This window comes from Medicago truncatula, chromosome 2 (assembly GCF_003473485.1).
Source record: "Medicago truncatula cultivar Jemalong A17 chromosome 2, MtrunA17r5.0-ANR, whole genome shotgun sequence".
Lineage (NCBI taxonomy): Eukaryota > Viridiplantae > Streptophyta > Magnoliopsida > Fabales > Fabaceae > Medicago > Medicago truncatula.
Window position 1 is genome coordinate 15,060,726 of NC_053043.1, and position 27,896 is coordinate 15,088,621.

The window sequence follows — 27,896 nt, forward strand, 5'->3', positions numbered from 1 at the left end:
AAAAATATATTGCCGAAAATCATAATAAAAGCCTTCAAAAATAAATACAGAAAACTCCATTGAGTGAAAATAAACAAAATGGGTGAATCCAGAACTAACTCCATCTCGTAGATAGCCTCTCCACCTAATGGTGGCCTTTTCCATAAGGGCAGCTCCATCTAACGGATAGCTCTTTTCTCTCGACTCAAAACAAAGTGTAAAACATTTTCAATTGGGGAGTTTACCTCTCATTGATAGCGCTCTCCTCCTCCTAATGGCGGCCTTTCCATAGGGGCGGCTCCATCTAACGGAGTAACTCTACCTAATTATGCTAGGTGCACCTAGGTCGTCGTCATTATAACCGTAATTTTCAAAACATCATTCTTAAAATACACGTTTAAAATCATATTTCACCACATAACCAAACTTATATCAAAATACGTTCATCAAAACTAAATTGAAAGTCTACTACTTATCATCATAAGTAAATTCGAATCCAAATCGCGTACATGTTAATATTGAATCCTTTCAAAGACGCATATTTCAAAACCACGTTTCACAATATATCAAAACTACTATGAAAATACGTACAATCAAATTTTCCATTTCAATCCCTCTACTTTATAAATCGCAAGTAAAATCCAAATCCAAATAGAGCGCATATTAATATCGAAAGTTTCCAAAAACATATTTTTCAAACCGTATTTCCCATATCTCCATAACACATGTCATAATACATGCAACCGAATCTCAATTTCAACCATTTGCCCAATAAATCATAGATAAATTCAAATAGATACCATAATAATATCGATGACTTTAAAAACATGAGCATCATTGAGAAGAAAAAAGCTCAAAGGGTGTGTTCCCCATTTTTATAAACACTTTAACATAGAAAATTATCAAAATATCAATAATATTAATAGTGAAAATATGTGATAATGATCGTTATCAACTCATAGTAATGGCGAATCAACCAAATTTGCTCTGTCAGAACTCCCGACGCAGCAATGAAAGCAACAACTATCAGCTCTAGTGTTTGTTGAGAAATCAAAACAGTTTTGTTGGTTTCTAGAGATGAAGAAACAACACCCATTATGCAGAAAGTACAGCAACACCTCCATTCTCCTAATCCCTTCTAAATGAACGAAATTTTGTCTCTACACCTCTGTTCTAGCTTTGACATTCATGTATTAACCTTTCTCAAGCTTCCTCCAAGGTTACAGCTCCCAAATCAACTTCTATGTGTGATAAGCAAGGACTCAATCTAGAACCCATGAACAGAAACGAAAATTGGGCTTGGCTTGAGCATTTACCCAACAAAATCTCAATGAGCAACTCTCAAGAGATGGCTACTCTTCTCCCTTCTTAAAGCACTAACCCTAACTCTATAAGTAGAGAACAATAAAACCATCATGTCACACAATAAAACCATCCTTTTATGCACTATTCTTATCACTGCTTAGCAAACACATGACAGTAATCCATGGTCAAGGTGGCCGCATTCATGATCTGCTTTAGTTAAAAATATATTGTTCTTTACAAACCCTGTTTTCATGATCTCCCCTTTCATCATATCGTTGATTTTGCATTTTTACATGTCAAATGTGAAATGACTGAATGAGGCGCAACATTGCTCTGTAAGTTTCTGCATGTGTTGCTGCACCCTTGCTTCATGTAAAGACAACGGTGATGGGATGAAAACAGCACTGGAACGTCTCTGTGTTTTGCCCAAGTATTTGATTATTGCCCTCTATATTTAGATCCAGTTGATATATGAAATCCCAAATCAATGTCAATTTTCTCATACCTTCATGATCACCACGGCTTTATCCTCATCAGTTTATTCTACCAAGGGAAAGATTGTTTGATGACTCCGACCAGTGACTACGTTTACACATTTGCCATTAACCTCTGATTGCATAGGACCATGTAAGCAGTATACAATAGTAACTCCCTTAAATCTTAAAAGATAAAAGGTCCCCAAAAATGACAATAAGTAGAGAACAAAAGGATAAGTAGTTAAAAGATGCATTTACAAGTCTAAAGCTAAAAGCTTTAATCGTGAAATTGTGAGAACCTGCATATATAATCTGTAGATACTATGGATTATTGAGCCAAATAAACAAGAAGAACTAATACCATGAGACAACATTCCCTAACCAAATGCAAGACCATTTGAACTTTCACATGAACAAGGTCTGAAAAGATTGTCACTACAATATACTAAATGCAAGACCTATGCATCAAAATTGCAACTAAAACTGATGAGAACAAAACCAACAGTAGTTCAAATTAGCAGATGAAACAATCTAACAATACTAACACGTTATCGTAGAAAGAAATAAGTACTTCAAATAAAAGAAGGAACAAGCTTAAGGTTAAATTACAAAAAGAAGAAGATCAATAAATTACACATTTGGTGGATGGCATGCCAATGTTCTCTTTTGTATTTGCAAGTTTCATTTTTTCCTCATATAGCTTTAATAGATAATCAGACTCCTCCTTAAAGCTGAAAACACACTTGTTCAAGAATAAATTCTCAGAATAAGTAAACGGTGAAACTAAGCTCGCATTTTTTTCTCGCAAACCTTTCATAAAAAGAAATTGCAGAACTGAGGCCCTTGGAATGATCCTTTTATGTAAACTATATCCAAACATAAGTGGACATTTAGTAAGTGCCAAGAAATCCCAACCCAATTGATTGACCCAAAAACTCATCACCAAATTAATCTTATCAATTGAAGCCAACATCAAACTAGGCTGACACCTAAATACTCGAATAACATCTTCATCAGACCAACCCCATTTCTTAAAGACGTCAACTTTCTTATCCCAAAGTATTTTACTCATACATTGCTTGGTCATCAAAGCAGTCCCAAAAGTGGTCGTTGAAGCGTCAAACCCTAAACACTTAACTTCCTCCAATGACATAATCAAATCCTTTGAACCAAATATAGATGGCCTTTTTTGAAGCAATCTAGCAATGGTAGAATCAGAAACATCAAAATCCACCATCAAATTGATATTAGCCTCTAGAAAGTGATAGGGATAAAAAGTAAACGATCTTGAATATCGAATTAAGCCAACAATGGTATCCTTGTTGGTTTCGAAAACCTATTTAACAATTCAAAAAGAGGGATTATTCGATTCTCCAAGCTACTTTGTAAAATTCGAGGGTTTGAAGTTAACAATGAAACAATATCAGAGGAAGAAGCACCTTTGGATAGAAAAAATTGAAACTTTGACAATAAACCTTTGTGGGGTTGCGATGAAAGTAACCAAGGTGCTTTTGTGATGATGATGCGTATGTTATCGAGTGAAAAACCATGATTTTGAAAGAAGGTGATAACAGAATCAGGATTATCTGGGGTATTGAAACGAACCTGCTTGTTGTTGAAAGCTTTGAGAGTTGATTCAGTTGAGAAACCAAAATTGTTGACAAGGTATGATACAGCGAATGGGTGTGTTGTTGTGGTGCAGAATCTTGTGAGTGAAATTGGGAACGAGAAGTATTGATGCAGAAGAGGGTTGTTGAATTTTGGGGTTGTTGATTTTGTGGTGATGATACCTAAAACAGCATTGTGGGAGAGAAACCATTTCTTCAACATTGTTTGGAAAATTTAGTCAAAGGTTTTAGAGTTACTAATGTGAGGGGTTTTTGGAGCAAATGATTACTATGATTGTGTTCCGTGAACTGTGAGAAACGGACTGTGTGTGTTTCAAAGGGGCTCCACATGTTTGATAAATTTATCTCCTCTTTTAACCTTTTTTTTTTAGGTCAAATATGAAAGATCTCTTTTAACTTTAATTCATACTCTTAAATGCTACCATTTACTTTCTCGGTCCCTTACTAGATGACATAGTTGACTCTTATACATATATAAATGTATATTTTTTATCTTTAATATCTTTAAGGGTCTTGGTTAAAGAAGTCAAAAGTATCATGTTTGTATTGGTTTCAACAACATTTTAATTTTTAAAAAGTTAAATTTATCACTTTTCATCAATACATTAATTTATCACTTTTCACTTTTCACCAACACAAAAGTAGGTGAAGTTGCGCTGAAGTGCATTACCAAATCTCAGGTGTTCTTTCTTTCTTGCACTTTACATTAATTGTTGTTTATTGTGCTACATTGTCATGCATGTTGTCTAGGACATCTGTCCAACGAGCGCCAGAATTTCACACAAAAATGTTGGTATTTTTCCTTCCTATTGCAAATATTGTGCCAGTCAAAATTGTGAAGCTTTAGAGCTCCCTGTGGCATCCCCTTAATCACAGAGATTGTGGGACACACATAATGAAATAATGGCATAAAAATGTCATTTCAATCTGACAACAATCAATAATAAATCAACCCCTACGATAAACTTTTCAACTACTATCTAGGCGCTCCCCGAAATGAGGTCAGCCTTGATTTGCAAACTCGTTGCAAGCTTACGTCATAAAGACAATAAGGGCTTGGGGGCAACTGTTCTAGACGGACCTCAGGTTCTCAATGGTGACCCATCAAAGATCCCACAACGACCTGTCAACTTAAAACTCGCGAACGGTCACAACACCTCCCAAGGGCGCTCGCACAAAGTATTTTAGGCTCATCACAACATGGAACAAGGTCTATGACTACCTCCCCTACAACCTTATCATCTAACGATAATTATTGATCTCAGATGTTAATATAAGCATGAGACCTCTGCCACACTAGATACACAGTCACATAATCTCAAAACTATATGTATGGGCAAAAAATATCATTTCTTTCAATCAGTTTAGTCACTAGAAACTCACTATTAAAATGAATAAGTGAAGAATTCAAGATCGAACTCTAGCACTTCAATATTATAATATTCGACCAACTCAATTATATTGATAGGGTCAATATATCACATTTGTTATGGAGAAAACAAAAGTTTGATAAAAACAAGCTAAACATAAATCTAGTTCTCAAGTTTGTAGATAACTACTTCAAAAAAAATGTAGATAACTAGAAAGGACGTTTGAGTTTAAAACCCGGACCAATGATTGACGCGATCAAAATACACCGGATCACTAGGTTACTGGTTGGACGAGTGAGTCATTAGTCGAATCGCATGACTATTAACCCGTTATATATATATATATATATATATATATATATATATATATATATATAATCCATGACATAAATTTCATAACAATAAAATTTAATAAAAATATTTCTGTAAAAATATCAACAATAAATCATATATAAAAAAAATTAACAATATTTGATCAATATATTCCGCAAAAATAAAACAATATTTTATCAATATGTTTTATGGATGAAAATAAGGTCAAATATCTCTTTTAGTACTTTAAATTTTACAAAAGTATCAAATTAGTCATTTAAAATTTTTAAGTTTTAAATAGGTCCTTGATACTTTTTTTTTTTGAAAGTAGGTCCTTGATACTTTTTAGAGTAAATTACACTCCCCTCCCCTCAAAGATACTTGAATTACATCCCCTCCCCTCTTATGTTAAAATATACACTCCCCTCCCCTCTTATTCAAAACATATTAGAAAATATTTCACTCTCCTCCCTTGAGAGAAGCTTCAATTACATCCCCCTCCCCTCTTAAGTTAAAATCTACGCTTTAGTCCCTCAATAATTTTTTTTCTTCTAATAATTTAGCAAAATAATAATCTAGCACACTTTAAAGAAAAATAGCATTGCAAATTCTTTTTAATATAATCAAATTTTGAATACATATCTTTCTCTATTTTTTATTCACAATTTCAATAACATATAGTTTTAAACCCTATTATAAAATATGAAACAACCCAAAATAAAATTAAAATATGTGAAAAATTACTAAAGTCGGTTAAATATGATTATTTAAAAGCGAATTTTGTACTCTAAATTATAAAATTAATTACAAAATATTTAAATTTAATTATTATTGACATTTAGATTATAAAGAAACGAATATTATATTTTTTAAATGGTGATTCAAAATTAATATATATCAAAAAAAATTTATTTATGTTAAAATAGATTAAAGTGTTGTTCATATTTAATTATTAAGGGATGAAGTTGTAATTCAAACATCTTATAGGGAAGGGGGAGTATAAATTTTACTTACTTTTCAAGGGAGGATAGTGTATATTTTAGCATAAGAGGGGAGGGGAGTGTAATTCAAAGATCTTTGAAGAAAATGAAGTGTAATTTACTCTACTTTTTAAGGACCAATTTAAAGCATAAAAACTTAAAAAACTTTAAATTAATAACTTAAAAATCTATTTAAAACTTAAAACCTATATAAAATTTAAAAAACGTAAAAGATTAATCCGATATTTTTGTCAAATTTAGAATTAGCTTATTTTGCCTAAAAATAAAGTAAAAATTAGGTTTGTTTTGCGAAGCTCCCAGCACCATCCCCAGAACAGAACACTGCAATTTCCGAAGTAATCATCTGTTACAATGTTGAAGAAATTGTTTATCTCCCACAATGTTATTTTAGAAATCAACGCAACAAAATCAACAACCCCAAAAATTGATCATCTTTTTCAACACTTCTCATTCCCAATTTCACTCACAAGATTCAGCACCACAACATCAACATCAGAATCCAACACTCACCCATTCGCTGCATCCTACCTCATCGACAATTTTGGTTTCTCACCTCAATCTGCTCTTAAAGCTTTCAACAACAAACAGGTTCGTTTCAATACCCTTGAAAAGCCTAATTCAGTTCTCACCTTCTTTCAAAATCATGGCTTTTCACACGAAAACATACGCATCATCATTAGAAAAGAACCATGGTTACTTTCATCACAACCCCACAAAATGTTATTGCCAAAGTTTGAATATTTTCTATCCAAAGGTGCTTCTTCAGCTGATATTGTTTCATTGTTAACTGCAAACCCTACAATTTTACGAAGTAGCTTGGGCAAACGAATAATCCCTCTTTTTGAATTGTTAAGTAGGTTCTTTAAAACCAACAAGGATATCATTGTTTGCTTACTTCGACATTCAATGTCGTTTATTATTAGCCCATATCACCTTATTGTGGCTAATATCAATTTGATAACTGGTTTTGGAGTTTCTGATTCTACCATTGCTAAATTGCTTCAGAAAAGGCCATCTATATTTGGTTCAACTGATTTGATTAAGTCATTAGAGGAAGTTAAGCGTTTAGGGTTTCATCCTTCAACAACTACTTTTGGGACTGCTTTGACAGCCAAGAAAGGTTTAAGTAAAAAACTTTGGGATGAGAAAGTTGATGCCTTTAAGAAATGGGGTTGGTCTGATGAAGATGTTATTCGAGCATTTAGGAGTTATCCTAATATTTTGTTGGCTTCCATTGAAAAGATTAATTTGTTGATGATTTTTTGGGTCAATCAATTGGGTTGGGATTCCTTGGAACTTACTAAATGTCCAATTATGTTTGGTTATAGTTTACATCAAAGGATCATTCCAAGGGCATCAGTTTTGCAATTTCTATTTATGAAAGGTTTGCGAGAAAAGAATGCAAGCTTAGTTGCACCATTTACTTATTCTGAGAAGCTGTTCTTGAACAAGTTTGTTTTCAGCTTTGAGGAGGAGTCTGATTATCTATTAAAGCTATATAATGAAAAACAGAAACTTGCAAATACAAAAGAGAACACTAGCATGCCTACCTCCAAATGTGTAATTTGTTGATCTTTTTTTATTTGAAGTAATTATGCTTTCTAGGTCAGGATAAGGGTTTAGTATTGTTAGCTTGTTTCATTTGCTATTTTGAACTACTGTTGGCTTTTGTTATCATCAATTATTATAGTTACAATTTCAACGCTCACACGTTACACACAACTTCATAGAGATCTTTTGAACTCACAAACCTCCAAAAATCTGTTCTTCAGCAACTATTGGTATATTTCTTCCTTTCTATTGTATTGTTGCTGGTGCCCTTGCTGGACCATTTTTGTGCAGGTGTTGCGCCATTTCAAATTTAGTTGATTTTGTTCTTAAGACATTTGATAAAAATCCCCAATGGAGCTATGAGTGGGTGTGCACTTGAGTTGTTCGATAGAATACGCCAACTGAATTATGATGTTAGGAAACACATAGGGTGTGCAGTTCTTTATGAGGATGATCCCAACTTTAATACCTTTTCCTTTTATCAACTTAATTATGTCCAGCGCGACAAGGTGACCAAATACGGTATCGATTATAGTTGAAATGCATGTGACGAAGCCAAAAAATGATCCGTAACTGGATAGAAGAAAAAACTGTGGATTCTCACAATTACTTTGTCATTATCAGCGGATGGACAGTGTTTACTGTCAAACAAATATCTTAAAATTTCTTTAGGCCTTATACATGTGAAAGTTCAAATGGTCTTGCATTTAGTCCGGGAATGTTTGTCTCATGGTGTTAGTTTTTCCTTGTTTATGTGGCCAAGAATCCATAGTATATACTCCTTTTCCTTGTTTATATATGCAGATTCTCAAGCTTTCAGCTTTAGACTTGTAAATGCACCTTTTAACTACTTTTTTTCCTTTTGTTCTCTACACATTGTCATTTTAGCCAACAACTCACAATTAATTTACAACCTTCCCTTTTCCTATAACAGCCTTGGAGGATTTTATCTTTAAGGAGAAATTATTCAAGATTGATGTCGGAAAACCTTGAGCTAGTTGCAGACGAATCATGAGCTAGTTGCAGATGAAATTTCAATTCAGCCAAGGGTTCATCAAATTTCAGTAAATCTTGAGCAACAGATTCCACCAAGGTGTCCCCACGAATGAACTTTGGTTCCATTTTTGGAGGACCCAAAATTGATTCTAAATGTGTAGAATTTATTTTTATATGTTTGATTGATCTCAAGTCGAACTGATTTCGTCTCTAGAATTGATTATTCTCTTAAGATGTGGGTGGGTGTTTGATGGTAACCTTTTTCAACATATATCATGTTGCTGTTGTTTTTATTTTTGCTGGAACAAATGTGCGCTTGAGTTGTTTGATAGGATGTGCAGTTCTTTATGAGTATGATCCCAACTTCAACACCTTTTCCTTTTACCAACTTAATTATGTCCAGCGCGACAAGGTGATCAAATCCGAGACCAATTAATTATTGTTAAAATGCGTGTGTTGAAGCCAAAAAATGATATGTAACTGGATATAAGAAAAAACAGTGGATTCTTCTGACAATTACTTTGTCATTATCAGCGGATGGACAGTATTGATGGTTTGGTTGTTAGGGTATAGAATTTGGTTTGATTTCTCATATCTTTCTGCAAAATTATGTGTAATGCAAATCATGATTTGGTAGACTCTTTCTCTAGAATCATCTTTTTAAAATTGTTGGGGAATTGCCCTTCAATATTAACACTGGTGATTTGTATTATTCTCTATTTTATGAAATGTTAAGCGGTTGTTTACCGTAAAAAAGAAGTTACAATTTATGTAGGCCTTATACATTTGAAAATTCAAATGGTCTTGCAAACTTAATTTTGGTCCTGTTATGTTGTGTATGTAACCAGGTTGTAAGGTCATCTGATGTGGATCCAATAAGGATTCACCATACAAGAATCTTTGACCTAAGTGTAAATTTCTTAAATTGAGATAGAAAATGAAGGAAAATGATAGAAAAATCTAAGAAAATTTACCAAACTAGGAATAGAAAGAAAACATACAAATGGAATTAGATGAGAAATGGGAAGAACGATCGCCACATTCAAGATGAACTATAAGATCGAATCGCGGATCCACTACAAGAATAAGATGCTCTTGATAAGGATCTAGATTTGGTTCATCCAAGAACCTAGAAGAGCAATTCTAACTCTCCCTCCAATCAAAGATTGAAAAATATCAAATTGTATTAACCTCCTTCAAAAATGATAACAAAGATGTTATTTATACTTACTCATTGGCCATCACATATAAGGCCCAATAAGGAACTAGAAAAACAAGGAGCATTATCCAACTCCAAAATAAAAGTAATCTAATGTTTTTAAACTAAATACTATTACAATTAATATTCACTAAAGAGAGTGTAAAATAGTATGGATTATTATTGGGAACAATCTTGGTGTCCAAAAATAATGAGATTTGATCTTCAAGATTTTCCCTTAATTTCTTCACCCTAACCCTTGTCATGGGGCCACCAACTCCTTTGATATCAACTTGTCGACTCTTGTAACTTGTTCCTTCATCCTCATTATCATCCCATCAGCTTGAAATCCACATGTAATTCTTGTGTGACAGGATGGCTTCCCAATGCCCTTTTCAATTGACATGGAAAACATGATGTATGTGTCTAGAAGAAGGAATTTGTAGTTTAAAAGCCTACCCGGAAAATACTTGGGTGACATTGGTGATATTGGCCAATCACAATGCCACAATGTTTGTGTTTCTCTCTCTTTCACAAGCATTGTGACATTGTGATTGGCCAATGTCACTCAACTCTATGTCACCCAAGTATTATCCCTCCAATTTAGGATATTATTTGTACTAGTACTAGCATACTATCTATTTTTGTACCAGCTATTCTCTTGTTTGAATTGCGAAACTATTTCACGTCCTTAATGAACACCTTAAGATTTGCATGGACAACAACTTTTTTAGCATTATCAAATTTCCTTTTTCAAAGTTGATGTCTGATTATAGAAGAAAAGTTAGAGTCAACAACTGAGAATGATGCGATGAACTTCAAATAACTAAGAAATGTAAGAAAATCTAAATCAACAGTAAGAACATAATTGAAGACTAGAAGGATCCAAGACTGAACGAGATTGTGAAAAGATAAGGAAAATAAAACTGCAAATTTACAATTTTCAACAAATTGTATGTTAGAGGATATTACAAAATGTTGCAAGAAAATGAGAAGAGTTTTTCTACTTGCACCCTAGTTAATCATGGTTGCACCCCAAAATGACAAGATTACCCTTTCATAAAATTTGATTTTCAAAAAGCCTATTCCTTCTTTTTTGGTTACACCCCAAAACCCTTCTTCCAAAACCATAATTCTCCAATCGATCGATTGTGTTCTGCGAAGATTTTCAAAACCATACTTTCTCACGTGCATTCATGATTTCAAAGAAAATTCGAAGCAAATCAGGTTAGCAAGTGTTGTTCTTCAATCGATTGTGTTTTCTTGTTATGGGTTCTCAGTTCTGATTTTGTGTTTTCCTTGTTCTGCGATTCACAGTTCTGCGATTTTGTAAAATCAGTTTAAGTAGGTTCATGTAAACTCAGTTTAAGTAGGTTCATGTAAACTCAGATTAAGTAGGTTCATGTAAACTCAATTTAAGTAGGTTCATGTAAACTTAGTTTACATGAACCTACTTAAACTGAATTTAAGTTAACCTTGCCAATGTAAATTAAAATCGTAATCGTACAGTGCATCATTGCAGTTGAAGGAAAAAAAATTGAAACTAGCAAATAGAAGAAGAAATTCACTTACTTATATCCAATTGAGTATGGATGAAAAATATTTTGATTCACTCTTTAATTTTCATGGAGATTGATATTGAACATCAAATTGTTTGATCGATCGCTTTGTGGGGTGAAAGAGGGTGAAACTCACTGACAATGAATAAAATTAGGGTTTTAAGAAAATTTATATAAAAGGGCAATTTTCGTATTATAAAAAAAATTAAGAAAATTTGGGTGTAACCAGAAAAACATGGGGTGTAAATAGAAAAACTCAAATTAGAACAATAAATCCATTATGATGTTTAAACCGTGTGCACTAACAATTGTCAGCATAAAGTGGTTGTACAAATATCATTTATATTTCCAGAAACATATAAATCAAAATAAATATAAATTAAAATTCATTGAATAAAATTTAATATATTATCCAAAGAGAGAAGTAACATTTTGAAGTATTTATCTGGTCATCTCCAACACAACACTTACCTTGAACTCTCAGAATCAACCATGTCCAACAAATTGTTTTTCTCCCAGAATCTTGTTTTAGGTGTCATAACAACTAAATCAACAACCTTAAAATTCAACAACCACTTCTCATTCCCATTCTCACTCAAATGCAGCAGCATCACAACATCTCAATCAGAATCAATCACACAACCTTTTGCTGTATCTTATCTTATCAACAATTTTGATTTCTCAACTGAATCAGCTCTCAAAGCTTTCAACCTCAGGCAAGTTCGTTTCAATACCCCAGATAATCCTGACTCAGTCATCAACTTCTTTCAAAACCATGGTTTTTCACACTCTGACATACGCATCATCATCAAAAAAGCACCATGGTTACTTTCATCACAACCCCACAAAAGGTTATTGCCTAAGTTTCAATTTTTTATATCCAACGGTGCTTCTTTATCTGATATTGTTCCATTGTTAACTGCAAACCCTCACATTTTACAAAGTAGCTTGGACAAACGGATAATCCCTCTTTTTCAATTATTAAATAGGTTTTTGAAAACCAACAAGGATACTATTGTTTACTTAATTCTAAATTCAAGGTCGTTTATAACTCCCCTTCACCTTCTAGAGGCTAATATCAATTTGATGGTTGATTTTGGAGTTTGTGATTCTGCCATTGCTAGATTGCTTCGAACTAGGAAATCTATATATTGTTCAAATGATTTGATTAAGTCATTGGAGGACGTTAAGGGTTTAGGGTTTGACCCTTCAACGGCCGCTTTTGGGACTGCTTTGGTGACCAAGCATTGTATGAGTAACATACTTTGGGATAAGAAAGTTGACGTCTTTAAGAAATGGGGTTGGTCTGATGAAGATGTTATTCGAGTATTTAGGTGTCAGCCTAGTTTGATGTTGGCTTCAATTGATAAGATTAATTTGGTGATGAGTTTTTGGGTTAATCAAATGGGTTGGGATCCCTTGGAACTTACTAAATCTCCACTTATGTTTGGTTATAGTTTACCAAAACGGATCATTCCAAGAGCCTCAGTTTTGCAATTTATTTTGATGAAAGGTTTGCGGAAAAAAAATGCGAGCTTAGGTAGACCATTTTCTTATTCTGAGAATATGTTCTTGAACAAGTGTGTTTTCAGCTTTAAGGAGGAGTCTGATTATCTGTTGAAGCTATATGACGAAAAAATGAAACTTGCAAATACAACGGAGAACAATGGGATGCCATCCACCAAATGTATAAGATTTTGATCTTCTTTTGTAATATAACCTTATCTTGTTCCTTCTTTGATTTCAAGTACTTATTCTTTCTAGGCCAGGATAAGGGGTTGGTATTGTTGGCTTGTTTCATTTACTAATTTGAACTACTGTTATTTTTTCGTTACCATCAATTTTAGTTACAATTTCGATGCATAGGTCTTGCATTTTGTATATAGTAGTTACAATTTCTTTAGACCTTGTACTGTTGTACATGTGAAAGTTCAAATGGTCTTGCATTTGGTCTGAGAATGCTTGTCTCATCCTGTTAGTTCTTCTTTGTTTATTTGGCCCAAGAATCCATAGTATATACAAATTACATATGCAGATTCTTCATGATTGAAGCTTTCAGCTTTCAGCTTTAGACTTGTAAATGCATCTTTTAACTACTTTTTCTCTACACATTGTCATTTTAAGGGAACTTCTATCTTTTAAGATTTAAGTAAGTTACCATTTTCTATTGCTAATATAGTCATATGCAATGAGATTAAACAGATTTGTGGTCTTTTTTAAAGCAATCACAAGCTAACTCTCATCCGATCTGCTTGTTGGGTCGCTCAGAGAGGAAGGAAGCAATCCGTTTAGAAAGCGGAGGCCACTATCTTACTAAAAGCATGACATGATTTGTAAAGAGGTTAATGGAGAATGTGTAAATACTCACGGGTCGGAGTCCTGGGTGAAGATGTGCTGCTGGTTGTCATTGAACCAGTGCTTTCCTATGGTAGAAGAAACTGATGGAAATTGACATTGATTGGGGATTTCATATATCAATTGGATCTAAATATAGACGGCAATAATCAAATCCTTCTCTAATCCCTGATGTTTGTCTTCCAGGTAGTCTATACTTCAATCCATGGACCATAGTCATCGAAGAGGGAGAGGATATGGAATCCGGCAGCAAGGGGAAAAATTTCTTGGGCAAAACAAGATAAGTTATATAATGAAAATACGACTAATTTATGTTATCACAGGTTTTTTTTTTTTCAATGTTGTTTTCAGCCCATCACCAATTTTTTATTAAAATTTCTATAAATTTTTCTTGTATGAATTATTTAGATTTTTATTGGGTAGTGTATGAAAGACGTAGTTTTTGATAGAACACTCTGGTTTCGTTTGATTCATGTAGCCGACGCAACTTAGTGGGATAAGGCTTGGTTGCTGTTGTTGTTGTTTTGATGTTTGAAACAATGGTGCAGCAATACATGCAGAAACTTACAGACCAATGTTGCGCCTCATTAGACATCTAAAAAACAAAACCAACAATACGATGAAGGAGGATCATGAGAACAGGGTTGATGAACTACAATATATTTTATCAACAATGGATCACGTTTCCTTTAGCTTGCCATAGCATTTTCACTAATTTCCTTCGCTTTACATTCTGTTAGAACGGATTTGTCATTTTCCCTTGCTGCAATTTGATTCCATTTTTGTGTTATTCATATCATGCGGATCTGTTGACATCTGGCTGTGATCATTGTAATTGATTGAAGACTATTTAGCTAACTTTGATTGAACGAAAAAGGCAAGCAAGAATTAAGTCACATTTTCCCTCTGTCAAATTCTCTTTCTGTTTGGACTTCTATTTCTGTGTCTTATCACCTTCCCATTGTATGATGGGTTTTGTTTGATTGCATTTTAAAGAGTACAGCTTCACATGTTACATGTTAACTGAAAACACGGTATTATGTGCATACAATTTAGTTGATTGTGCAGTTTGTAAATTTCTGATATATTATACAATTAGATTTTTCACAAGTTATATGTTTTCTTTTGACTTGTTGCATGCATCTTGACTAAATTTCAGTTTGTAAATCTCTTAAAGCTTAAAGAATTGTTTCTGTTATACATTTTGGAGAGACTGTGCATGTAATAAGACAAGTATATTAGCATAGAGCCTCCAACTCAGTCAAAACAAAATGGGACTAGACAATGACGTAAGAAACCATGGTCCATGTTTGTAGCAATACTAACCATATTGCGTGATAACGGGCAAGACACGCGATCGTAGTGGAGCTACACAACAAGAACAGTGTCAGCGGATCATGTCTTGAAGGAGGAGACCGACAACCAAACGTGGGGTGACATGATCCCGTAAACGAGGAAAAATCATACACCATCAAAATAGCTGAGAATAGGTTTAGCATTGTAGGCAATGTTGTTTGGCTAATATGCAATAGTTTTAATATAAAAACTCAGTTCATACACTGTAATTAACTTATCCAATCAATGAAACAAATTTATTTCACATTTTTTATCCTTTTATTTTTCTGTCTTTAGCTTTATTTTATACGTTTGTTGATGTAGCTCAAAAACTAAAAAAATAATCATACATAACAAAATGTGGGAGAAGTTAAGAGAATTCATAACTGATCCGCAAATTAATCTACGGGAGTGGTTATGGTGCATAAGGAAATTCTTATGCACCGTGCATAAATCTCAACATAATTGCTTCCTACACCCCCAAAGTGAGCCAAAACCATTTTTGTTCAAAATAAAAGAAATCTGATGGTTGTGATGTGTTTATGCACGGTGCATAAGGAAATAACTTATGCACCATAACTTTTGCCGTCCATATAATGGTTGAGCATTGGAGTGTGTAGTTCGAATTAGTTTCATCTATTGGTCCGATTAGAAAACTCAATGGAAGCTAGTGTAATTTTCCCTAATTAAAAAAAATAATAATGGTTTGTTTGAGAAATGTCATTTCATCATATATAGTTTATTTCATGAAATTTCAAAGGAAAAAAAAAATGCTTATTTCACGAATTTATATTTTATTTTTCAGACGATATTTTAAATAACGTTTAAGCTCTTAACTTAACATTTTTTTCTTTAATTTTTATTTTTATTATTTTATTTAAAATTCAATTTTACCCATTAGAATTTATTATCATATAAAATGATATATATGGTTCCTTGATAGATATCGTTGTTAAAGATATTATATGATGTACGTAAAGGTTAGAGTGCGAACTTCATTCATTCATTCATCATAAAAAGGTGAATTTCTAAATTGTTAGACTACTTAAAAAAATCCATTTGTCTTTCCTATAAGTGTACCTTTTTTTTTTTTTTTTTAACAATAAAAAATGGAATTATATTAACAACAAGAGTCTCATTAGCACAAGGCGTGCCTCAAAGACTCGTCAAGAAAACACCAAAAAGTAGAAGTCAGTACAACAACGAAACCAACTCAACCAATACCCAAACATTGTAAAGGGCTTGACCACCAACTATTAGTGTCAAACATAAAAGAGACTTTTCTAACTTTCAACCAACCTAAGGACAAATATTTTACTTTGTCAAGCAACCTGGGCAAAGGAGTCACATGATTATTAAAACACCTATTGTTACGTTCAGTCCATAAGACCCAGACACAGAGTAGCCAAATTAGTTGGAGAAAATATTTTGTCGCCTTACTCCCAACTGTTGTGTGAACAAACTGAACAAAGTGGTCAAACAAATCATTAGTATCCACTCCAACAAAACCAATCCAATCACGAACCATCAGCCAAAGTGAAGCGAAGGAAGAGCACGAAAGAAACAAATGTTGCGCCGACTCCAAAGCACCGTAACCAGAGACACACAAACCAGCGTCTGGTGAAATGACACCTCTGTATATCAGATTCGATTTAGTAGGCAAACAATCATGTAGAAGCCTCCAAGCGAAAATTGATACCTTCAACAGAACCTGTCTGTGCCAAATCATCTTCGCTGCTAGGTCCACCGGAGATAAGTCTGTAGAATTCAACACGTAATAAGCCCCCCGAACTGAATACCCCTGCTTGGGGTCCGGGATCCACAACCACTGATCTGAAACATTAACAAGCAAAGAAACATCAAACAGAAGAGCCCTACACTCCTCTAACATCTCCTCCTCCCACACCCACAATCTCCGCCTCCACTGCCACGCCTCACCCCCTTCCTTGACCCCAAGAGAAAACAAATATTGCCACTGTAACATATTTATTCTCATAAAGCTCAAATAACCTACGAAAACGAACACACAAAGGAACCGATCCCAACCAAGTATCAAACCAAAAAAGAGTATCATTCCCATCCTCTACCTTCCTAGTAACACAATAATGAAACCAACCCCCCCTAACATCACCGTCCCCATCCCTAATCCTCCCTACCTCCCGCCACCAAGAAGAACAACTTCGGCCCCCAACCTCCAACCTCCCACATACTTCGCCATAACGAGCGACTAAAACTCTATACCAAAATCCACCCCTATCCACTGACAACCTCCAACACCATTTCCCTAATAAGGCAATATTAAACTCCTTCAACTGTCTAACCCATAACCCTCCAAACTCCTTTTGGAGACAAACAGAACTCCAAGCTATCCAAGATATTTTCCTATAATCCTCACCCCCATCCCAAAAAAAAATATTAAATAAAGATTCAATGGTAGAGATTATACCTGACGGAGCTTTGAAGAAGGAAAGTGCATAGACAGGCCGAGAAGTCAAGACAGCTTTGAGAACAACCAAGCAGCCACCAAAAGAGAGGAAACGACTATTCCAACCCGACAATCGAGCTTTAACACGATTCACAATTGGATCCCAGCAACACAAACGACGAGGATTACCCCCAATCGACAAACCCAAGTATAAGAAAGGCACCTTACCCATTTTACAATTTAGCACTGACGCGACCTCGCTTAACCAGGAAGGGGCAATGTTAACCCCCACCAACGAACTCTTATGGAAATTAACTTTCAACCCAGACATTGCCTCAAAGATAACAAGAACCGCCCTCATAGCACATACATTGGCCCAACTTTTAGTACCCCCCAGCAAAGTATCATCAACAAATTGGAGGTGGGACACCACCACCGGATTGACGTCCCTGATGCTATAACCATTGAGCAACTGAGTCGCAACCAGCGACCTCATCAAAACATTATGTGCAACGATCGGAGTCCGAACTCCCAAATTTTAATATACAATATTTAATATATGAGGAGTGATATTTGAACAACCATTTGAGGCAACTTTTGATGACAACTTTTTTTTTCTCTTTTTTTATTGGTTAAAAACATTCTCTCTTTTTATTGGTTAAAAACAATGGAGAGAGAAAATAAGAAGATATTACGAGTATGAAAGAAAAAGTTATGAGAGTTGGAACTTTGTCTGGATAATCAAAATTGTTGGGCGCTAAAGATTTTTCACCAACAAGCTTATCTCCTCATTCCACACCGCAAACACTATGTCACTATCTGGTTATCTCCAACACAACAACACTCACATTGAACTCTCAAAATCACCCATGTCCAACAAATTGTTTTTCTCCCAGAATCTTGTTTTATGTCTCATCACAACTAAATCAACAACCTTAAAATTCAACAACCACTTCTCATTCCCACTTTCACTCAAATGCAGCAGCATCACAACATCTCAATCAGAATCAATCACACAACCTTTTGCTGTATCTTATCTTATCAACAATTTTGATTTCTCAACTGAATCAGCTCTCAAAGCTTTCAACCTCAGGCACGTTCGTTTCAATACCCCAGATAGGCCTGACTCAGTCATCAACTTCTTAAAAAGCTATGGCTTTTCAAACTCCAACATTCGCATCATCATCAAAAAAGCACCTTGGTTACTTTCATCACAACCCCACAAAATGTTATTGCCAAAGTTTCAATTCTTTCTATCTGATGCTTCTTATTCCTCTGATATTATTCCATTGTTAACTGCACACCCTAGAATTTTACAAGGTAGCTTGGAGAGACGAATAATCCCTTTTTTTGAATTATTAAGTAGGTACTTGAAAACCAACAAGGATATCATTGTTTGCTTAATTCGATATTGGACTGCATTTTCTACTAATCCCCATGACCGTATTGTGTCTAATATCAATTTGATGGTTGATTTTGGATTTTCTGATTCTACCATTGCTAGATTGCTTCGAACAAGGCCATCTATATTTGGTTCAAATGATATGATTAAGTTATTGGAGGAAATTAAGGGTTTAGGGTTTAAACCTTCAACGACCGCTTTTGGGACTGCTTTGATGACCAAGCAATTGTTGGGTAACATACTTTGGGATAAGAAAGTTGACGTCTTTAAGAAATGGGGTTGGTCTGATGAAGATGTTATTCGAGTATTTAGGAGTCAGCCTGGTTTGATGTTGACTTCAATTGATAAGATTAATTTGGTGATGAGTTTTTGGGTTAATCAAATGGGTTGGGATCCCTTGGCACTTACTAAAAATCCACTTATGTTTTCTTTTAGTTTACCTAAAAGGATCATTCCAAGAGCCTCAGTTTTGCAATTTCTTTTGATGAAAGGTTTGCGAAAGAAGAAGGCGAGCTTAGTTAGACCATTTGCTTATTCCGACGATATCTTCTTGAACAAGTATGTTTTCAGCTTTAAGGAGGAGTCTGATTATCTGTTGAAGCTATATAACGAAAAAATGAAACTTGCAAATGCAACGGAGAACAATGGGATGCCATCCACCAAATGTGTAATGCATTGATCTTCTTCTTTTGTAATACATCCTTAGCTTATTCCTTCTTTGATTTGTAGTAGTTATACTTTCTAGGACAGGATAAGTGGTTAGTACTGTTGGAGTGTTTCATGTGCTAATTTGAACTACTGTTGGGTTTGTTATCATCAGCTCTAGTTGCAATTTTGATTCGTAGGTCTTGCATTTGGTATATTGTAGTTACAATTTCTTTAGACCTTACACATGTGAAAGTTCAATTGATTTTGCATTTGTTCAGGGCATCTTTGTCTCATGATATTAGCTTTTCCTTGTTTATTTGGCCCAGGAATCCATAGTTTATACAAATTATATATTTGCAGGTTCTCACAATTTCATGATTAAAGATTTCAGCTTTAGACTTGTAAATGCATCTTTTAACTACTTTTCCTTTTGTTCTCCACGCATTGTCGTTTTAGGGGAACTTCTATCTTTTACGATTTAAGGGAGGTACTATAGTCTATTGTCATATGCGATGAGATTAAACAGATTGTGGCCTTGTTTTTTGAAAAAAAATAGCTGCAATGGTTCACTTTTTCACGATCACCTATTGGTCATATAGGTGATCATGAAGGCATGAAGTATTCTGAAAAAGCTGACATTGATTAGGGAATAGTCAAGTCATTCTCAAATCCCTGATGCGCTTCTTTCTGGTATGAATTATTTAGATTTTGATTGGTGATGTATTAAGCAACGGTGCAGCGACACATGCAGAAATTTATAGAGCAATGTTGCACCTCATTTTTCATGTAAAAAACAAAACTAACAATATGATGAAGGGGGATCATGGGAACAGAGTTGGTGAACAACAATATAGTTTATCAACAAGGGATCACGTATCCTTTAGCTTGCCATAGCATTTTCACTAATTTCCTTTGCTTTAGTGAATCATTGTAATTGATTGTAGGCTATTTAGTCAACTTTGATTGAATGAAAAAGGCGAGCAAGAATTAAGTCACATTTTCCCTCTGTCAAATTCTCCTTCTTTCTTGAGTTCTGCTATACTCTAAATAGCAACTTTCTGAGTCTTGTCACCTTCCCATTGTTTGATGAGTTTATTGCATTTTATAGACTACAGCTTTACATGTTTGATCAAACTATCTAAGGCATAAAAAAACAATAATTTAGGAAGAATCCTTGATTCATACATTGTGTCACATATATACCAAGCAAAGAGCAAAAAAATTCCAGGTTCCTTCTCTTTTGAAATCACAAACAGGTATTATGAAGTAATGACAATTCATTGTAATATAATAGACAGTGTCCAAACAGTGCGTACAAAACAATGCATACAAAACATTAAGAAAGAATGAATGATAAGAACACAAACTCTCAAGGATCAACCAATCCCCTTTGTCTATTTCACAAAAACAACATAAGTCAAGGCCATTAAAAAAAAGAGCTTATGTAACATTGCAAGGGGTTCTATATCATCCTTAAAAAAAACTCTAAATTTTCTAAAATCAAATCCTAATGAATTGAAGATAGTTCAAAAAGGTTTGTTATGATTTGTTCACTATTTTCATTGAAATTTTGATTTTTAATTTTTTATTATGATTTGTTCTCTTTCCTATAAGCATTTCAATCATTCCAACAAAAAAAAAAGATAAAGTAAAACAAAAACCTTATGATGACACGTTCATGGCAGGTTGACAACGGCGACGACCAGTGGTGAATGGAAAGCTTATGATGATGGTGGTGGGTTTTGTTTTGTTTTAAAGTGGAAGGAAGAAGAAGGGCATGTGATTTTGTTTTCTCCTCTCACAATTTTTATTTATTTTTTGTTATTTTATTTTAGTTTTTTTTTTCTTTTCAAAAAGGTATCACTTGACACACTTTGATTGGCTAATGGTACACGACACTGGTGCCTTAATGGTACGCAAACAAGTGAAGTCTGGTCGAATCACTCCTTCAAAAGGAGCCAAATGCACATGTCATTGACCAATCAGGTGGTGCCACATGACACACCTATTTTTTATAATAAAAAACAGTAAATGGTCACTTTGGTCCACGACCCTGTACCTCGTTGTCACAATGGTCATGACTCAGGATTTAATGCAACACAACATCTGTTTGTCAAAGCGGCAAAACAAGCTCAATCACACGTTTGAGTTGATGTTGCTAATTGTAGCTTCCTAAAAATCAAGTTGGTTTTGCATTGGGACGCGATAAAGAGACAAAAAACGCTGATCTACTCACAGCAATAGTCGATTTAATGTAAAATAGTCCCTACATATGTATATATGTTATTGGTTTAATCCATGACGTTGAAAATTTCTTGGCTTAATAGCAGTTTTAGCCCCCTAACTTTTCGAAAGTTGTGATTTTGGCATCCGAAGAAAAAAAACTACAAAACCGCCCCTAAATTTTGCATTTGTGGCAGTTTTGGCCCCCCAAGGCCAAATTTGACTCAGTCTACGCTGACATGGCACCCTAATTGAGGTGCCACGTGTTTTTTTTTTTTACCAAAAATTGGTCTTGGGGGGCCAAAATTGCTACAGTTACAAAACTTAGGGGACGGTTTTGTAGTTTTTTTCTTAGGGGGTCAAAATCACAACTTCTTGAAAGTTAGGGGGCCAAAACTGCTATTAAGCCAAATTTCTTTTTAACAACCCAAAACATTTATCACCTCATCAATTAATTTTTTTTTTAGGCTTAATTGCACTTTTGGCCCTCTATCTTTTTAAAAGTTGCGATTTTAGCTCCCTAACTAATTAAAATACAAAACAACCCTCTATGTATTGGATAGGGGCCAAAAGTAGCCTTGTGGACCAAAACTGCCAAAGATCCAATACATAGGGGGCTGTTTTGTATTCAAATTACTCACAAACACTCAGATTCCTTACCACTACCACCACCACTTCAAACCCATTCATCGTATCCTACCTCATTGACAAATTCGGTTTCTCACATGGATTTGCACTCAAAGCTTCCAAAGAGCTTTATTTCAAAACCTCACAAAAACCTGATTCAGTTCTCTACTTCTTCAAAAATCACAGTTTCACCGACTCAGACTTACGCAGTATCATCAAAAGGGTACCATGGATTCTTTCCTGCAATACCCACAAAACGATTCTCCCAAAGTTTCAATTTTTACTCTCCAAAGGCGCTTCTACTTCTGACATTGTCCACATGGTTAGAGGTAACCCTAGGTTCTTGGAATTAAGCTTGAAGAATCATCAAATTAAGTTTGAATTTTTTCTATCCAAAGGTGCTTCTTCATCTCATATTGTTTCATTGTTAACTACATACCCTCAAATTTTACAAACTAGCTTTGAGAATCGAATAATCCCTCTTTTTAAATTGCTAACAAGGTTCTTTAAAACTAACAAGGATACTATTGTTTGCTTAATTCAACATTCGAAATGGGTTACTAGTCATCCCCATCACCTTATTGTGGCTAGTATCAATCTGATTTCTGATTTTGGAGTTTCTGATTCTGTCATTGCTAGATTGCTTCAAAATAAGCCATCTATATTTGGTTCAAAGGATTTGATTAAGTCATTGGAGGAAGTTAAGAGTTTAGGGTTTGATCCTTCAACAGCTTCTTTTGGGGTTGCTTTGGTAGCCAAGAAAGGTATGAGTAAAAAACTTTGGGATGAGAAAGTTGACACCTTTAAGAAATGGGGTTGGTCTGATGAAAATATTGTTGAAGCATTTAGGAGTCAACCTAATTTAATGTTGGTTTCAATTGATAAGATTAATTTGGTGATGAGTTTTTGGGTCAATCAATTGGATTGGAATTCATTGGAACTTGCTAAATTTCCAAATATGTTTTGTTATAGTTTACATAAAAGGATCATTCCAAGAGCCTCAGTTTGGCAATTTCTTTTGATAAAAGGTTTGCGACAAAAGAATGCAAGCTTAGTTACACCATTTACATGTTCTGAGAATTCGTTCTTGAACAAGTTTGTTTTCAGCTTTAAGGAGGAGTCTGATTATCTCTTAAAGCTGCATGAGGAAAAAATGAAATTTGCAAATACAAAGAACATTGGCATGCCATCCACCAAATGTGTAAGATTTTCATTTTCTTTTGTAATATAACCTTATCTTGTTCCTTCTTTGATTTGAAGTACTATTCTTTCTAGGCCAGGATAAGGGGTTGGTATTGTTGGCTTGTTTCATTTACTAATTTGAAATACTGTTATTTTTTCGTTATAATCAATTTTAGTTACAATTTCGATGCATAGGTCTTCATTTTGTATATTGTAGTTACAATTTCTTTAGACCTTGTACTGTTGTACATGTGAAAGTTCAAATGGTCTTGCATTTGGTCTGAGATTGCTTGACTCATGGTGTTAGTTCTTGTTTATTTGGCCCAAGAATCCATAGTGTATACAAATTACATATGCAGATTCTCCAATCTCAATTTCATGATTATAGCTTTCATCTTTAGACTTGTAAATGCATCCTTTAACTACTTTTGCTTTTGTTCTGTACACATTGTCATTTTAAGGGAACTTCTATCGTTTAAGATTTATGGGAGTTACTATTGTATATTGCTCATATAGTCATATGCAATGAGATTAAACAGATTTGTGGTCTTTTTTAAACCAATCACAGGTTAACTCTCATCCGATCTGCTTGTTGGGTCGCTCAGAGAGGAAGGAAGCAATCTGTTTAGAAAGTGGAGGCCACTAACTCACTAAGAGCCTAGTTTATGATTTACTTAAAGCATGATTTGTAAAGAGGTTAATGGAAAATGTGTAAACAGTCACAGGTCAGAGTCCTAGGTGAAGATGTTCTGCTGGTTGCCATCGAACCAGTGCTTGCCCATGGTATGAAAAACTGATGGAAATTGTCATTGATTGGGGATTTCATATATCAATTGGATCTAAATATAGACGGCAATAGTCAAATCCTTCTCTAATCCCTGATGTTGTTCTTCCTGGTACTCCATACTTCAATTCATTGACTGTAGTCATCGAAGAGGAAGAGGATATGGACTCCGGCGGCAAGGGGAAAAATTTCTTGGGCAAAACAAGATAAGTTATATAATGAAAATACGACTAATTTATGTTATCACTGGTATTTTTTTTCAATGTTGTTATCAGCCCATCACCAATTTTTTATTAAAATTTCGAGAAATTTTAGTGTATAAAATATTTAGATTTTTATTAGGTAATGTATGAAAGACATAGTTTTTGATAGAACACTATGGCATCGTTTGATTCATGTAGCCGATGCAACTTAGTGGGATAAGGCTTGGTTGTTGTTGTTGTTGTTGTGTTGATGTTTGAAACAAGGGTGCAGCATTACATGCAGAAACGTAAAGACCAATGTTGCGCCTCATTTGACATGTAAAAAACAAAACCAACAAAATGATGAAGGGGGATCATGGGAACAGGGTTGATGAACAACAATATATTTATCAACAACGGATCACGTTTCCTCTAGCTTGCCATATCATTTTCACTAATTTCCTTCGCTTTACATTCTGTTAGAACGGATTTGTCATTTTCCCTTGCTGCAATTTGATTCCATTTTTGTGTTATTCATATCATGCGGATCAGTTGACATCTGGCTGTGATCATTGTAATTGATTGAAGACTATTTAATTTAGCCAACTTTGATTGAACGAAAAAGGCAAGCAAGAATTAAGTCACATTTTCCCTCTGTCAAATTCTCTTTCTGTCTGGAGTTCTGTGTCTTATCACCTTCCCGTTGTATGATGGGTTTTGGTTGATTGCATTTTAAAGAGTACAGCTTTACATGTTACATGTTAAAGTGAAAACACGATATTATGTGCATACCATGTAGTTGATTGTGCAGTTTGTATATTTCTGATATATTATACGATTAGATTTTTCACAGGTTATATGTTTGCTTTTGACTTGTTGAATGCATCTTTACCAAATTTCAGTTTGTAAATCTCTAAAAACTTAAAAGAGTTGTTTCTGTTATACATTTTGGAGGGACTGTGCATGTAATAAGACAAGTATATTAGCATTATAGTTGATTGAAAGTTTGTATGGTTATTTGTTCAAATTTCACTTTATATGAAAACCTTAGCTTGGGAGTTCAATTGAGAACTCAAATTGAATCCTATTGTAAAAGATGCAGAAATTGTTATAATGAGGTCTATAATCAAGTTGAATCAAGTGAACATTCACAAATTGAAGTTGAAACCTTTAAAACCAAAAAAGGCTAAGTGACAATTGATACTTGTTTGATAGTGCATGATCATGCTTTTAGATTAGTTATTAATTCTCATAATTCTCTCTCTTTGACGCTGGGAGGGTGTTTGTTCGTTTTCTTTGTTACATAAAAGTTAATGGGTTTATAAAACTAAGCAAACCTTCTGATTTATTTAACTTATGAGAAACCTATGAGTCTGAGTTCAAATTTCACTGTCAATGTGAGAGTATGATAAGTCAATAATTAGTTGGTTTTAAGTGTTTATTTTATTAAGATTTTATGTGTTTTTAATTACTTTATAGAACTTTACTACTTCAATTTGGTTGTTATTTAATTTCAGGAACAAATATGGTGAAAGATTGAGTCTTGGAGCAAAAGAAAGGTTTTTGGAGCATGGTTAAGGAATGGAAGGATCTGGAGCATGATTTGGGTCGATTGAGACCAAAAATATGAAGATCCTATGCAAAAATATCAGGCACAGTCGTGTCTGACAAAGACCAGACCGTGCTCCCAATGGCTGTTCAAACGTGCATATTCCAGGGAGGTTGGCACGGTCCGTGCCTGCACAAGCACGGTCGTGCGCGACCTCCAGCTCCCGTTTGCTGCTTTTGCCTTGAAGACAGGCATGGTCCGCTGCTATTTTGTTATATTTTTAGACCTAAAAGCCCATGGGTTGCTTGCTATGTAATTTTTATGCCTTTTTTTAGGGCTTAAGTTAGCTTTTAGGCTATAAATAGAGCAGCCACCATACCTTATGATTCATCTTTTGTTCTTGGGAATTTTATGTGACAACTATTTCATTAATAAAAGTTCTTACTTTTCTTATTTTTTTATTATTCTTGTTATTTACTTTCATTGTCATTGTCATTCTAGTCCACAGAGTACATTGGAATGAATTTCAACATGTTTGTTTGATGTCATACAAATAAAAGGATTCAAATTCTTATGAAAGATACGAAATGTGATTCATTGCATCCACGCGATAAAGACATCAATGGTAGCCTGATTTTGATCGTCCATAAAAAGTAGAAACATTGTGTTGCATGTAAAGTTGTGAATCGACCGGTTACTTTTATTTTTTGGTTCGAATGAATATACCGGTTATTAACTAAGCTTCTAAAAGAAGAGTGATGATGATAGATAAACACACATAGGTGGCATATCACCTTATACACACACTCAAAAATAAATGAAGAACGATCTCTAGGAAGAGCAAAGATGACTATAAATATTATTGGGCGACATGTAATGACTCTGATTTTATTTTTCTTACAAAAATAAATGATATGCAGTTGTTCAAATTGATAGAGTATCAATACAATATAAATTCATTAAAATTAACTTGTCAAAAAAAAATTCATTAAAATTAAAGGGGTGAATATGAGAACAAACACACATCATCCATGTCAATAGCATAAAATGACAGTACATATGCCTACAAATATGACTATATTCAAGCGATCAAAATACTCATGTTTCCATATCTGCAACGTAAAAGTCATTTAATGAATCTGCACTTGATTAAATCTTATCATTCAACCTAAATCAAATAAACATCGCACTAAGACGGAAAATAAAAAAAGCACACCGCACAAAGACGATAAACCAAAATAAATAGAGTCGCGCTAGACGATGAAATCGAAAAAACAAACGAAAGAAGACTGAAAATATGTGAAAATCTTTTTTTTAACTTCAAGAGAGAAAGAAAAAAAAAACATGGATGATTTTGCGTCAAAATTAGCCTTAAATCACTCCTCTTTAATAGTCAATAAAAAGAGAAGTTGTGACGGTTACGGTTTAAGAAAAGGGAAAGAGGGATAAAGAGAAAGTGACTCTGATTTTATTTTTTTTAAGACTCTCAAATATTATATCCCATATAATTGAATACTTACATATTTCTAATGATGAATTTGACAATTTTAGTTAAAATAAATTTGCAATATCTAGGCACATTTAATAAGAAGTCTTTGCCTTATATTTTCTTATGTTACTTATCTTTTACTTTTGAAAAAATTAGGGAAGGGAATTTTTTTTTGTGAAACTCAGTATCCGTCCCTAGGACCGATTAATATTGGAACCGATCTCGCCGTCCATTAGAGAATGGTCAAATTGAAGTCATAGGAAAGGTTTGTATGGATCAAATCAAGACAAAAATTGATGGCACATAGAGATTCGAACATA

General features: G+C 34.2%; 5 protein-coding genes across 5 annotated transcripts; 4 read left to right on the plus strand and 1 right to left on the minus strand.

Annotated features, from left to right (window-relative positions):
* Window positions 1–1,998: 1,998 nt before the first annotated feature.
* On the minus strand, window positions 1,999–3,729 carry LOC25488213 (uncharacterized). The gene is made up of 2 exons (XM_024775937.2): window positions 3,366–3,729; window positions 1,999–3,096 (listed from the first exon to the last, which is right to left on the minus strand). The coding sequence occupies exons 1-2, from the start codon at window positions 3,588–3,590 to the stop codon at window positions 2,383–2,385; spliced, it is 939 nt and encodes a 312-aa protein (XP_024631705.1). The 5' UTR covers window positions 3,591–3,729; the 3' UTR covers window positions 1,999–2,382.
* Window positions 3,730–6,336: 2,607 nt separating this feature from the next.
* LOC25488214 (transcription termination factor MTERF5, chloroplastic) lies at window positions 6,337–9,249 on the plus strand. The gene is made up of 2 exons (XM_013607886.3): window positions 6,337–7,631; window positions 8,557–9,249. The coding sequence occupies exons 1-2, from the start codon at window positions 6,423–6,425 to the stop codon at window positions 8,635–8,637; spliced, it is 1,290 nt and encodes a 429-aa protein (XP_013463340.1). The 5' UTR covers window positions 6,337–6,422; the 3' UTR covers window positions 8,638–9,249.
* Window positions 9,250–11,788: 2,539 nt separating this feature from the next.
* LOC25488215 (uncharacterized) lies at window positions 11,789–14,644 on the plus strand. The gene is made up of 3 exons (XM_039830452.1): window positions 11,789–12,226; window positions 12,365–13,062; window positions 13,917–14,644. Exons 1-3 carry the CDS (start codon window positions 11,868–11,870, stop codon window positions 14,012–14,014), a joined length of 1,155 nt encoding a protein of 384 aa, XP_039686386.1. The 5' UTR covers window positions 11,789–11,867; the 3' UTR covers window positions 14,015–14,644.
* A 3,571-nt stretch (window positions 14,645–18,215) lies between these two features.
* Window positions 18,216–19,893, plus strand: LOC25488217 (uncharacterized). The gene is made up of 2 exons (XM_039830451.1): window positions 18,216–19,655; window positions 19,689–19,893. The coding sequence occupies exon 1, from the start codon at window positions 18,300–18,302 to the stop codon at window positions 19,569–19,571; it is 1,272 nt and encodes a 423-aa protein (XP_039686385.1). The 5' UTR covers window positions 18,216–18,299; the 3' UTR covers window positions 19,572–19,655; window positions 19,689–19,893.
* Window positions 19,894–22,388: 2,495 nt separating this feature from the next.
* LOC120578162 (uncharacterized) lies at window positions 22,389–26,137 on the plus strand. Its single transcript, XM_039830453.1, has 2 exons — window positions 22,389–23,591; window positions 26,056–26,137. The coding sequence occupies exons 1-2, from the start codon at window positions 22,710–22,712 to the stop codon at window positions 26,068–26,070; spliced, it is 897 nt and encodes a 298-aa protein (XP_039686387.1). The 5' UTR covers window positions 22,389–22,709; the 3' UTR covers window positions 26,071–26,137.
* The last annotated feature ends 1,759 nt before the right edge of the window (window positions 26,138–27,896 follow it).